Source organism: Halichoeres trimaculatus, unplaced genomic scaffold (genome assembly GCF_033239565.1).
Source record: "Halichoeres trimaculatus isolate MK-OKI-2021-1 unplaced genomic scaffold, fHalTri1.1 fHalTri1_scaffold_5, whole genome shotgun sequence".
NCBI lineage: Eukaryota > Metazoa > Chordata > Actinopteri > Labriformes > Labridae > Halichoeres > Halichoeres trimaculatus.
In genome coordinates this window covers 14,511,390-14,526,053 of record NW_027437183.1, presented here as the reverse complement: position 1 = coordinate 14,526,053, position 14,664 = coordinate 14,511,390, and the positions used below count along the sequence as shown (strand labels likewise).

Below are 14,664 nucleotides of genomic sequence, written 5' to 3'. Positions count from 1 at the left end.
ATAAAAAAGATACATCCACGTTTGAGTAAATGATTAATGGTTTCAGTCATTCAAAATAGCAATAGCATGTCTTTTTACACTTATCCTACACCTGTTTTGGATTGTTAACTATATATATATATATATATATATATATATATATATATATATATATATATATATATATATATATATATATATATATATATATATATATATATATATATGTCCTCCTTTAAATACTCAAGACAGTTGTTAAATGACTATAATTGATCAGCAAAAGCACAACACACAGGAGCCCATCCTCTCTGCAGCACAGTTAAAAAATAACCTGATAAGACTTATTCTAACAATACAGGGTTTGTGTATCGTGTCATAGAGAAATGTCTTGCAGAAGCACACAGAGACAGATGAGTGTGTGTGCACACACTAACCTGACGGCAGGGTCAAGAGAGGAACAAGCAGCCTCTGAGGTGACTGTGGGAACCAGGCCTTCAGAGAAACCCTTGCCTGGAACAACACAGAGCACAAATTGAGCTCCATAAATGTAAATCATACTTACCTTGAACTCATACATCACTGAGCTCTGAAAGCCTGAAAAATGACATTTAGACTGGGGGGCTGTGTAGCGGTGATACAGGAGGTGCTGGTGTCTAATGTAGCATGTAATAGGGAGCGTTTAGTGCGGTGTGACTACAGCCATTAAAACTGGGCCCTGTGTAAACACACAGTAGCACTGCCATCTACTGGTTAATAGAGGTGAAAAGGACTTCAGTGTTAGTCACACGAGCGTGTAGCAGGTTATACATTATACACCTATACCACAACACATCTGTTCTTCATGCCTTTAATGGCTGACATGTGAGTGATGACAGAGGTAGCTTTCACAACTGCAGACTTGTGTTTATCTGAGAGACTCTGCAGAGGCAGAGAGGCAAAAATGATAAGACACATCATTAGAACAGGTAAAACTGGTGTCGACACATTGCAGGTCTTTTAATTGTAAAAAGTTACAAACTGCAAATTGTTCATTTGAAAGCAATCCGCATCATGGTCTACACTGCAGAGGTGTTTGTGGTGTCTAAGCGGCGAGCTCCCGGCTGGAGATGGAGTGATAATGATGTGGAAGATTCATCAAATGTTAAGTGAATTTGCCTGCAGAGGAGAGGTAATTGTTCAGCACTGTGTGTATGCATCTAAGCCTGCAGTAAGCAGATTTCTATTCCCTGCAAAGATACAAAGTGCATTAGTAGGATTGGATATCTATTGTGAATCTTTTACGCTTCCAGGAACTTAAGGGTCATATGAATTTCTTTACTCGGTGGATGATGCTTTTCATTACCACTTGTTTCACAAAGAAGCTAAGATTATTTGATTTGTTTTAATTGTGTGACAGTAGTCTAAACCTTCCAGGATTTAAAGCTCTTGGTCATAATAAACTTGAAGAATTTGTATTTTCCATCTTTTTAGATCAATTTGCAGCTTACTTTAAATCTAAATACAAATTGCTCAATCATAAAAATACCATGCTTTAGCACGAAAATAAAATAAAATGGAGTTGTCCCTTCAGTTGTGATATTGGCCCTTACCTGATGCTGCTGCAGTGCCAGTTCCCTAAGAAAACAGCTGGTGAAGGTCTGGATCAGACACTTAACAGGCTCGTTCCACTGAGCTTGTTTCAGGACAGACCTGGTGTGTTAATAAAATATAAGTGAACAAAGTGTACTCTTAACAGAATAAATTAACTAATTTTTGCACTTTAGCGGTATAAAACATAAACCAAAACGCACAGACACACACACATGGGCTCTCACCTGAAGATGTCATTTACAACCAAGAACATGGAGCAGTGCTGAGCACAGGCTTTGGGCTGTAACACACAAAAGAAACAGATTTTAAAAACATGCTGCTTCATAGCCTTTCATTTTCAACCTCCACATCCTGTCCACTGGGTGTCACTGTCGTACTGCCTACACTCTGTACACCCATGGTGCTTCGGTTCCTCTCACTTTTCCCTTTCTCCCCATTAACTACCCAGTTTACCTCTGTAACCCCCCCTCACACACCCACACATGCACTCACTCTCCCATCTCTTCCTAATGTACACTCATCATGTGTTTTAGATTTAACACATTCTAAAACGCCCCAGCACAAACATTTAACAGCTGTACTGTTCATGACTGCCTCCCTTCCTATGTTTATATATCTCTTCTAGTCCCTAATTACTTTTTCCACACCAATCCCCCGCCCCATATACTCATACGTAGGGACATATGCCTCATGATACAGAGAACATGTAGTCTACTTCACAGACTTCAATCCTGCAGAGGAAAACAATAAATGCCCCGTATTTAGATGAATTTACACCAAGATAACTCAAAAACCTGCTCTCACCTCAGTTGCTAAATATGTGTTGAATCATGTATTACAGTAATCTTTGCAAATTAAAGCCAAAAACACAGTAACTGCTCTAACCTGGCTTCAAAAAAAGCAGAAAAAGGCCCAGGATAGCAGAGAGTTTCAGAATAAGAGCCCCTCCTAGTGTTTGTATGTTGTAATCACAAGTCCCAACCGACTACTCGCGTGCTTTCATCCTCTGATTGGTCATGATTGGTTCTTTTTTTGCTTTGAAGAACACGAAACAACATAATCAGACTAAGCAGAAGTTCACTTAAAACTGTATTGTGAGCATGAGCAGTAACCTGGCATACGGTTTCAGTATGTCAGTGAGATCCTGCATATGTGGGTTGCATGCCAGCACGCATGCATGTGTGCGAACTGTCATGGTTCCCCCTAGTGAAAACAGATGGGGCTTTTGAGCGTCCTCCTCCATACCTTACCACTAACACTTCAAGGAGGGTCAATTACAGCACACAACAAACATCTTGTTTTTGGCAGTAAGGCCCAGGAAGTGAGTGTTTATTGTTATTGGGTCTGTGTCTCTCACTGGATCCCAGCGGGGCGGGACCAGCCAAAACGAGGAATGTGGGCCTAATTTCATGTTTCCCATTTTTGATTGCAGTTTAAACAAGAGAGTGAAAGGTAGGCGAGGAGAGAGGAAAGCCAGTTGGGTTTTTCCTATCTGCACCCAGAGAGACTCACACAGACAGCCACACATGAAAGGCACATCTGACATCCAAACATCCTGAAGGCTAAACAAGACCTACATATACACCTCCCACCCTTTAAAGGTGGACACGCCATACCAGATGCAATATCATAAACAAAACACAGCAACTGGAGGCATGTGTGTGTCAGGGTTACGTGTGTATGTGTGCATGGTGCGTGGCAACTAGCTCGGTGATAAAAACACAGAAATAGAGGAGATGGTAAACAAATAGTTCAGAGACAAAGCAGAGAAAAAAGGCTGACAAACAAAAAGTTCATTCAAGTGTTCACAGAAACTAAACTCAAGAGTAATTAAACTCCCGATCATGCTGTATTAGTGATTCATCACATGTACACCAGTGCTGCTTAAAGAAGTTTGCGTGTTATGTTGTGCACAGCTCAAGTGGACCATCACTCTGGAAAAACAGGAGTGACACAACTGACAAACTTCACCTAACTTCACCCTACATGAGTCTGAACGACAGGTTAATTCTTGTTTCTCGCAACAGTTTCCTTCACATAGAGCGACCAAAGGCAATGTAATCAGTACCCAAGTAAATAGGATGTCATTCAGGCACATACACACAAAGTATCAGATTGCTGGCTGCATAATTTGGTACAAACAATTCTTCGGAATCATGTCTGTGTGGATGATTTTCCCTTACTATTCATTTTATGTGACAACTACCATGTGGAGAATGATTATAAGTACTCCTTTTTTATTCTGGTAGACAATTAAAATCTAATTCAAGTGTTTTCTCTGACTTTTACTGAGATGCCTCAAGCAAGAAGTGACACGATTAATTATTCTATTCTTAAATTCACAATGAGAAGGATTTTCCATATATTTGGAAGAATAAAAAGCATCCTGGTGGCTGAAGTCACCAAGAAATTACTGCTCACTCTTGTCTTATTTCACTGCTCCAAATATCCAACAAAATTGCTGACTTTTGAACCAGGCATGATCATAATCTTAATGAAGTGAGGAGTGGCCGTGGATTCCTTGACAGAGAGTTCAGTCCTTGTCCCGCACAGTAAAGGCTGTGTAACACAGGCCAAATGATGTGAGATGCAACTCAGGGCTAGCCAAATGATGTGAGATGCATGCACCGAAAAGCCAAATGGTGTGAGCTGGCCGGGGAAGAAGCAGTCAATAAAGATCCACCAAAAAACCAACAGATGGAACGCCTCCAAGAACAATGCATATGCAAACATTACAATGCAATACTTCATGAAAAAAAATGAGACAACCCAAAATTCAGACTGTTTGGTTTCACAGTTTGCTAAGCAGTTCAAAGTGGAGCTCAACACACAAGGGGTGTGCAGAGATTTCTGATGTGAGACCCAGTAATTCAAGGCATATGAGTCCAACTATGTACATAACAAATCCATTTAACAGCAGCAATATGTCAGCAATTTATCAACAGTCTAAATGCTGCCAATTCACGCAGCAGGAAAATAGCTGAAAGCGCCACAGAACAATGTCACAACACTCTACACATTGCTCTCCAAATTCAGCTGTGCACATAAAACAAGACCTTCAAAAGACTCACATGTGGAAGTAAGAAATATCTCTGACTCTTTAGATGCAATCTTGTGACCGGTCAGTAAATCACAGTATACTCATGACTTTAGCTAGGCTCTCATGGACTACTTCCTTTTCATGGTAATACCCCAATAGTTGTGTATTGAGGTATTCAAGATAAAATACATGTTGTTTGAAACCTGGGTGTCAGAGTTTGTTAAAGTAAAAATAGCTTTTCCCTTTTGAATTTACATTTTCATCAGTGTACAGTTACCCACCAGCAGTGACTCAGACAGTTGCTGCTCAAGTGTCCGTGTTTCGGACCCTGTGTTGGTAGAAACGCACTCCAGCAGTCTAAGCACGGCTTCTTCCAAGCTGGGCAGGCTGTGATACCACAGAGACACTACAGCCTGCTCCTCCAATGACGCGCTTTGGCTGTAATGAAAACAAAAATGACATTTGAAACTAGATCATATATTTGAAACCAACTTTATCAAAAGACAGAACAAAAAGATGATGAGCTTATATCATTTGAAATGAAGGATATTACCTGTATTTTCCTACCTGGGGTATGCAGAGCTCAGAGCATCAAGAAAGTCTTCACTAAGTGTTGATCTGAAGCAAGTCATGGGCCTCTGCAGCAGGGCACCAATGAGAGGAGCAGCCTCTGGACACGTGACGAGCGGAACACAAGCCTCTGACATGGCGAGAGTGCGGTCACAGGAACACCTGCAGAGTCATTCAGACATAATCTAAATTAAACTGAATTTCTTATCATACCCCTGTAGAGTAAGGAACTTGAACCTCTATGACCTTGAGAGTTTAGTGTGCTTCAATCTTTTCTGTTAAAATGTACTTCACATATTTTCAAAACAGAATAAAACTGACTGCAGGCATCAACATGTACCGCATTGCATGATAAATGTAACACTTTACTTTGGAAGAGGAAGATCTGAACCAGTTGCACAGAAAGTAATAATTTTGACATTTGGATTTTTGTCTGAACTTTTATGTAGCATTCTTAATTGATCATCTTCAGGATTTTCCTCTGTATGTTGGCCAAAACGAGACGTGGAGACATTAATCTAAGCTGTAAGAAACAAATATGACAATTTTTCTCTGTTTTATAGACCAAACAACCAATCAAGAAAAAAAATGGATATTAATCAATTAAACACAGTTGTTACACTTCTAGTTTCCACAGAGTACCTCTGATTGATGTTGCTAAAAGAACTGCAGCTCTTTCCAGTGTTTTCCTGCAGCCATGCCACCATCTGCAACAAGAAAGTTCTTGTCAAAATATGGACACAAACCATAATTAGTAAGAAAAAATGCAATAAATGGTCAATACCTTTCTCAAGACTTTCAAATGGTACTCTCCAGGTGGTACACCCATGTGCTTTATTGTTGCATGTGTTGCAGCATCATCTTCTTCTGTTGCAAGCTGACAAAACACTTTCTGTGGGAGGGCAGGCAACACAACATGTAGCAGATTATAATCACTAAACAGTGGAGAGGGCTTTAAAATAATCCACCCAGACCCTGAGATCCATAACATCAAAGCTAATTAGTTACTGGAATATAAGATGACTCTGCCGGCGTCACATCATTTGAACCACATGAGCACAGAAAAGGCATTCCAGTAAGTGAGAATGTATGGACAGCATATGAGCAAGTTCTGAAATGAGCATTCTTCGTTACAGACGGCCTTGGTGTTTTACAAGCATTTTTTCAGAAGGGGCCTCATCATACACTGATAAAACCAGACCAATAAACTCAGCTGATTCTTGTCTGTGAGAAAGTCAAGCCATAATGAAGCAAGAGAGGGAACAAGGGACTCATACTGTAAGTTAGACAGTTATAAGAGTGGTTTTTAAATCTTTTTGGCCCTTCTGAGGAACATTTTTAATACATTATAAAGTTTTAAGAAACAAAGAAAGGGTTGAACGTAAAGACAGACCATTAATCAGGCTGATTGATGTCATTCTGAAGTAATGATGTTATCCGAGTGTCTGTGAAAACAAAGCCACTGTTGGCTGCTTTGCTGGTGTGACTGCTGTGCCCTCTACACTTTGTGGGTTTTTTTTCATCTTCAATGATACAATATCTAAAACCCTCACTGCCTGTTTTTCAATAAATATTCCGTTATGGTGTGTAAAGCACCACAGTTTAGTATAACTTTTGTCACAGTTATCAGTCATGTCTAAAGCATTAAAGTTTACATGAAATTATTAGTCATCCATCACTAATCTGATGTTTTTGTTTTGTTTTTTTATCAAATGCCAAATAACAACATGGTGTCAGTATCATATGTATGCTTTTTTTATTACTGTTACTGTGAACAAAGAAAGATGCAACAGAGCATACAACCGTTTAATGATTAGGTGAACTTAATATTCATGACTAATTTGTAAGTCTTTTTTTAAGGAACGATAAAATTACTTAAGACCTGTTGCTTAGATTTTGTGATCAGTTTGGACCTCAAGGTCAGTCCTTTTCTACTTGACCACAAGAAGCTGATTTGCTGAAACATGTTTTCAAAAGTGTGATCCAAAAGAGAAAGCCAAGGCCTCACATCTTCAGCACGCACACTTTTTTTTTACAACTCCACTGAACCAAAAACACAGAAATATCCAGACCACTGAGACTAAGAAAGTACAAATCCCTTTCAAACTGCAGATGAAAGGGGATCAGCAGGAGATGAGGAGAGAAAGAGATTGAAAGAGGCTCCATATGTTTAAAAAAAATGGGACATAAAATACAACAAGTGAAGGAGAAAACCCAAGATCCCAGGCAGTAGAGCTCTGCAGTGCTGTTGGTGGAGCTGTGTGGTTTCCTTGGCCAGGCCCTACAGCACGCTAAGATGCTTACCCTCCACATAGTCTTACAAAACAACCCCAATCACTACCATCTGAGCGCCCTCAAACTCTGCACATCCAGTACATACAAAACCAATCACACTTATCCCACCCTTGGTAAGGAGGCACAGAGGGGCTGGGGGATGAGAGGGGGAAGGAAGGATGGTTAGAAGGAATGGCAGAGACTGAGAGACTGGAGCGCACTTCGATGGCTGCAAGGAAAGAAGGGTGTGGTCGCGAGAGGAATGAGATGAGGGGCACATGGATAGACAGATGGCAAATACTTTGGGTCAAGCGTTGTCCTTCTTTCGCAGAAAAACAACAACTAAGCTGACTTTGGGGGCTTGGATGTGCTGCTGCCACAGAAAATACCCCTCCATAAATCTAAAATTAAAGCAGAGGATGGAGAAAAATGCACAAGGCTAAAAGACTTGGTTGGTTGGTTTTGATGAGTGCCTGTTAACAATTACAAAGCCAAGACTAAATTCTCCCAAAACCAATGAAAAGACTCAAGTATACTCTCTGATGGTCAAAACAGCAGAGACATAAAGAGGGAGATAAAATGAGAGAAAGAGAACAAATAAGGGTCAGGGTGATCATGCAAAGTAATGAAGTTATGAGCAATTGTGGTAAATCTTTGTGCACTGACATTAAGGGCTTTTAAAGTATTTTGAATAGGAAAAAGTGCTTTTTCTCTCATAATGTAAGGATAATAACATAATCTATTGACCATAAACAGTTTGTGGTTTCTGACATACATAATTAGAGAGGCTTTTGTGCATTTCTGACTGGATCAAGACAGAGATTACAAGGTTTGATTTTTTTTTTTTTTAACAAACCCTAAGTGTATGACATCCAAAACCTTGATACAATTTCTGACTCGTGCCAGTGATTGTCACAATAAACCTTAAAGCAGTTTCCAGTCCTGTGCCTTGTTTTGTTTTGCAAAGAAAATAGCAACGTGCTTTTAAACACTGGAAAGCCAGAGCTCCAAATGACACTCAGGAATGGGCTGTAAGGAATAATTTTCTATTGATTTAAAAGATTTAAGCCGTAACTTTAATTACAACTAACTGTGGCAATGTCCCTGTGTATGAGAAAACAGTCAAAAGTGAGCTCTGTCTAATTAACAAAGCTAACTAATGCTTCTTGAGGTAGATGATAAGTGAGGCTAATGTCAGCAGAGCTAGCACCATGAGCCTTTGGTCTTTTTCACAGGTCAGGCCAGAACTTTGGTTATTGACCCAGTTAGAGGTAGGTGCCTTGACACATATGCCCAGCATTTAGGGCCTACAATTAAGTATGAATCATCAATTTAACATGACATGAATAACTATAACTAGAATGAAATATTGCGTGTTTTTACTTTGTAATGAAAGAAGAGCATGGTAGAAGATTAGCCTTTCTGGAGTTAAACTGGGCTCTCCTAAACCTCGACACTATAGAAACTCAAAACTAAAAAAACAACTTTTGTTCTTATAAAAATGTCTTGGTAGGCTGAATACATTTCACATTCACCCAACAAGTCTATATTTTAAGACAATGAGGTCAAAAATAAGGCCTTGGTAGATTGCAATCAGTAAAAAAAATCTGCCAATAGATCGAGTAAAACGGAAACATCTAGTTTCTTGAACTTAGGATATCTTCACATTTAAAAAAACAAACAAAAAAAAACGACATTTTTTTTGTTTTATTATGAATTCAGGCTCCATTTCTATATCTATCTATCTGTAATATCCTGAATAATCTTTATTCTATTAAAATGGTCAACCAGAACAGTTGAGACCAGTGCTCTAATTTTCGCATGTTTTGCACAGTAGCACTTTTGCACAGTTAGCTCTTTTGCACAGTTAGCTCCTTTGCTATTTATTCATCTATTTAAACTGTTTGTATTTATTTGCCATTATGTATTCACTATTTTATACTGTAGTGGCATTATGTGGTTGCGCCCTGGCACCATGTTAGGTATTCTGTGTGTGTGATGTGTTGTATGATGTGGTGTTTGATGTGACTGCAGCATGGGTGTTTGGCCCAAAATGAATTTCTCATTTGTGAGACAATCAAGTTAATCTTGAATCTTGAATCTTAAATAAGACATTTTTCTGTATTTTCCAGGTGATGCTAGCTTTTCTAACATTTATCAATAAGAAATATGACAAAAACACAAGCTGACTTTTGAATTTTTCATTGTTAAGTTAAATTAGTATACATTTCTGCCTTTTATTCTATGAAATGATACATAAAGATTTTAATGTCTTGGGATACATTTGTTTTAGAACAACAGCTGATCAATTAGCACAGCATCTACCAAAGTCAAGAAGAAGCTAAGGATTTAGGAACAGTTTAAATAAGGTCAACCACAACTTTTAATTTTCATGTTCCTGCTCTAAACAAAAGTGTATTAATAAATGTTCAAGCTGTTACAAGTAATAGTACCAAAGCAAAAAGGAAACAGTATAAATATTTCAATATGTCTAATTGACTCTAAAGGTTGTCATCCAAGAGGAAATAAAAACATAAAGAGAAAACTTTGTTCTCACAAAGACTCTTTCATCTTCAAACCAAAACAAAGAGTGTAGCTGCCAATGGGAGCAAAAACTCCACAATATATTTTAAAACTTTAAAGCTGCCACAGGAGCTCCAGGGCCTACCTGTGGTTCACCTGTTTTAGTCAGTGAAATCAGACATCAAAGAGCAAGCTATCAAAGCGTCCATCCTTCAACCCGCTAATATTACACACTCTCTCATGCTTTACTTATCTGTCATCTCCTCAAAGATTATGCCATGTTCCTGCAACACTGTGTGGTCCCCCCACCAGCACAGGATGTAGAGAAACAGGCCAATTGAGCTAATGACTATCTGACATAGCCTGTGGCAGCGTGGCTGTATCCAGTATTCATCAAACCCAGTGAGAACACTCAGATGTGGAGAAGAGAGGCAGACAGGGTGGGGGTAAGGGGGGGACATGGAGGAGAAAAGACAAAACACTCTGCACACTATCATCCATTGAAGAAAGAAATGCATATGGGGACTAATATTATGCACAGTAGCAGTTAAATGTGTGTTTTCGCACAAATGAGCAAATGCATGACTTTCACAGTATTTAGATGCCACTTAGCACCAGATCCTCAGTCTATTTGGGGGCCAGCAAGAAAACAATGTTGGAGAGCGAGATCAGACGGGGCTAACAGAAAACAGGCAGCATTGTACATTCCAGGACAGGCAGTCCAACACAACACAGACTCAGGGAGACACACACAGACAGACCATCTCTGGCCTAAAACCATACATCTGCCCTGCTCCCCCAGACGGGATGAGCTGTGGTGAGTAGTTTTTTTTTTTTTTTTTTTTTTTTGCACTTCCCGCCATTCCTGTTATTTGTGAGGAGTGGTGAAGGAGGAGAATGAGGGGAAGCTGCAGAGTGGGTTAAGAGTTTATTTTACATGTGTTCTTTGGACACTTTTGTCCAGTCTATGAGTGGACTCAGTGAACTCTGTTAGACTCTAAGCTGCTTAACAAAAACACACAGCTATGACTAACTGCTTCTACTGTAACTGAGTGACAAGCAGACTGATTGACAGCCTACTTGAATTCTTAGGTTTTTAACTTCAGAACATTTTCAAAATAAGAGGATTTGTTGCTACAGTATTTATTAAGAGATGATGCTGTTGTCCTTAATGTGAGATAGATAAGTATGGTCAACATTGTTTTACAAGCACAAATATAGTGACTTAGGGGCTAATATTAAACAAACATAAAGTAAAACTATAGAATTATTTTTCATTAGCACGCTACACATAATTAAAAAGGATATATATACACCAGCTTCTTTTTCCTGGAGACAAATATGTAATATACAGAGGCATGCAAACAGATACTCTTACAATAACACCGTCATATCATAGGCGCAAAAACATCCCAGCACACATGCACTCAGCTTCCCCTCTTTTAGGTCAAAGACCATCTGGCAAATTCAAGGTTTACTTTCAAGGCACTGTTTTAATTAGCACGATGTTTTATTAGATGAGAAATTAATCAAAAGAATACAAACACACAGTTAATCTGGCAAAAATGTGAAGGTCCCACATTGTTTATCATGAGCCATCTGTGTGAACCCTCTCAAAGTTGAAAATTGCAGAATCTTTTCTTCCCTCTGTTCTCGTTCCCTCCTTTGTGTGTGAGCCTTGAAAACACACAGTGAGCAAGATCAACTAACCAAAATATAAAGGCTGATCCTCCGCTGGTGACAAGAGGCCATGAAACAGTCGATTTTAATTTGCTTTCAAAGTGTGTTTTACAGTTTTGGGCACAAAAGGCTTAGACTAACAGAGACCCAATCTACCTCATTCATCATCCACGTCCCGTTGGAGAGGAGACACAGAGGGCTGGCAAGAAATCTCCTATTAAAAGTAAATTAGAAAGAAAATCTCTTCAGCAGCCCAAAGGCAGGCCAACACAGATTCTTTTCTGAGTATTTGCTCAAGTGATGATAGCCAAGAATTAATAAGGACATTAAAACTAAACAGATACAGCTTGAAAAAATGAGAGGAGGAACACGAAGCACAATGGAGGAGATAATACAGCGACAATTAAATCATGTTATGAACTTGTGGAACAGGGCCTTTATCTCTCAATAAATATGAAGTGTTTTTGTCTCAAGCTTCCCTTTGTCATGGCTGTCTTTAATCTCTGATAAACCCCCATTACAGATGAAACCTCACAGGGAGACAGTAGACTAAAGAGACATCAAATTAACTTTGTAGCTCTGTAAAGTAAAATTACTTAGCAGAGCAGGTACCAAGTAATGCCAGAGTACTGTTAGGAATCTAAACCGCTTTAGTTTTTAACCTTACTGTGAATAATTAACCTGTTGCAGACATCTCACTAGATCTAAGGCAGGATCAAAACATGTATGGTGCATACCAAAATGTGTCTCACAAACAGTTAAATTTGGAGCCTTTTTTTGAAGTCTTTAATCAGTTTGGAGACAAAGATCAAGACATGTTTTCAGGTTTAATAAAGTAACTCAATCAATGGATGAGCTCAGCCATTCTTAATGGATTCTCTTACATAATGCCCACTCCTTTATAGTCCAAGTTTTAAGAATTTCACTCTTCAGTCAAAGAGATCACAGTGTTTTACCTTTTTTGAGGATCTTGTGGATCACATTTTCTTAACACCATTATTTCCTCATTTATTTTTGCCAAAAAGGACTCATTTTTAGTCTAAGTTCAAATCTGTTCAGTTCTGATATCAACGTGTATCCTGGGTGATCACCTGTAGACAGCTTTTAGTGCAAGCATTCTAACTTTGCATTATCATATTTCTCAAAATGCATCATTAATGACCACTTATAATTGGGTTTCCCCCTCCCACTGTGTATGTAACTAGGGCTGAACAATAAGTTGAATTTAAACCGACATCACAATGTATTTTAATGCAATTTTCAAATAGCAAGGGCTGCAATTAAAAAAAAGAATAAAGAAATTTTGAAGTGCATTTACTTTAGTTTGTGTTTCGTTACTGATAAAAGAGCAGTAAGATTTGATGTTTCTTTTTCATTTTATAAAAAAGTGCATTCCACATGTTGACATATTTCTCTGATTATTTCTGATTTTATCAAAGTAATTAATGATAATTACATTACGCATCTACAAGGCTTGAAGTTAAATTTATCGGTTAATGTTATGCTGTGAACTTAATAGTTAATAAAGATATGTTATTCCTATCAGTTCATACTTCAATTCATCTCATTTCATCATAACATTTAGGCCTGGCCTACAGGAAAGACATGTTTATATGTTGACAGTATCCTTTGTTGTGTTGGTCATACTATAGAATGGTTTATTGCTTGTGTTCAGTGAATAATGACGAAGATAAACATTCCCCTCAAAAATTGCATGCTAAATTGCAATTGCAATATTGGTCCAAAAAAATCACAGATTATTTTCCATAATCGTTCAGCCCTATATGTAACAACCTTAGTCATATTTAAAAGCTTAAAAAAACCCATCAAACTAGACACAAACTGTGCTGCAGAGAGAGGGGGATTGCCAAAGTCTTGTGTGGATTGGAAGATATCGAGGGCAGGTGATCATAGACTGAAGTGATGATGTAGTTTAATAACTTTGATTATGAAGCCTGGTTTTCCTCCATAGTACTACTGAAACTGTAGTGCAGACTGGAGTCTTGATTAAAAGTAAGAGAAAAAAAAAAAACTGTAACCACACTGCTCTGCGTTATTATAATGATGGTCTGCTCAGATCTTATCTCCAGATCATGCCAGTCAAAGCATGTGGAGACATAGAACATGTAAAGTACTGATCTGGGGATGTACTGGATACAGGATCTGAATATCAATGCTAAATGTAAGAAAGAGAAAGTCCCGTCCATACCTTTATCCACTGATTGGCTTTTCTTTCCACAGCGTTGCATGGACACTCTGAATAAAGTCCCCAAAGAGACTGGAATAACAGCTTTCTGCTCGCAGCTGCAGACATCAAGACATCAAATCACGGACAGCTTAAAAACTTAAAGGTCTCCATATGGATGGTGGATTTCTGGTTTCATATATTCCCAGCACACAGAGTATGACAATACGATAGACTATGAACTTAATCCATCCATCACAAATTGGACTAAAGCTAAACTTACCATCAGCAGTGACGTAAGGATTCCAGCAAAGACGGCCGAGAAACTGGCCAAGGAAGGGGAGCCTCTTCATGGTCTCTGCTGTGGAGCCCTTTGGGACGGGATAGAGAAAGTCACACAAATGGGTTGAAGCAAATTTCATAGGGTAGATTTTTGTTTTTTACTTTGAATAACTTTTATCTTTAAACCCCTTTTAGAGGAGGTTAAGTTATCTAATAACAGAAATAATAATAATATATTTTATTTCAAGTCTCCCACGGACATTGTCTGAAACAAATCTACACATACTTTCACTAGAGCCTTAATTCAACTCAGAGCACAAACCAAGCTAATGAAAAACACAACATCTATTGTTTTCACACTCTGTCATCAATGTTAACAACTTTTGGTTCATCGTTTTAACCTAGCAACCCCGTGCTGTGACACCAAACATTTAAACCTGTACATAAACATAAATAGACCTTAGTCTACTTAAGTATACGTTAAAACAAAGGCAAAGCCACATGTGCACAGTACATCATTTAAACTTCACCTTTGTTTTGG

General features: G+C 38.5%; 1 protein-coding gene across 1 annotated transcript in view; it reads right to left on the bottom strand.

The window, feature by feature from the left end:
• The window catches only part of fancc (FA complementation group C), a 31,156-nt gene that overhangs the window by 6,602 nt on the left and 9,890 nt on the right, over positions 1-14,664 (bottom strand). Inside the window, exons 3-11 of the mRNA XM_074670606.1 lie at positions 14,125-14,212; positions 13,866-13,960; positions 5,964-6,071; positions 5,822-5,886; positions 5,177-5,341; positions 4,891-5,047; positions 1,794-1,849; positions 1,569-1,668; positions 414-489 (exon numbers count right to left, since the gene is read on the bottom strand). Coding sequence (XP_074526707.1) covers positions 414-489; positions 1,569-1,668; positions 1,794-1,849; positions 4,891-5,047; positions 5,177-5,341; positions 5,822-5,886; positions 5,964-6,071; positions 13,866-13,960; positions 14,125-14,212 — 910 coding nt within the window. The remainder of the gene's footprint in view (positions 1-413; positions 490-1,568; positions 1,669-1,793; positions 1,850-4,890; positions 5,048-5,176; positions 5,342-5,821; positions 5,887-5,963; positions 6,072-13,865; positions 13,961-14,124; positions 14,213-14,664) is intronic.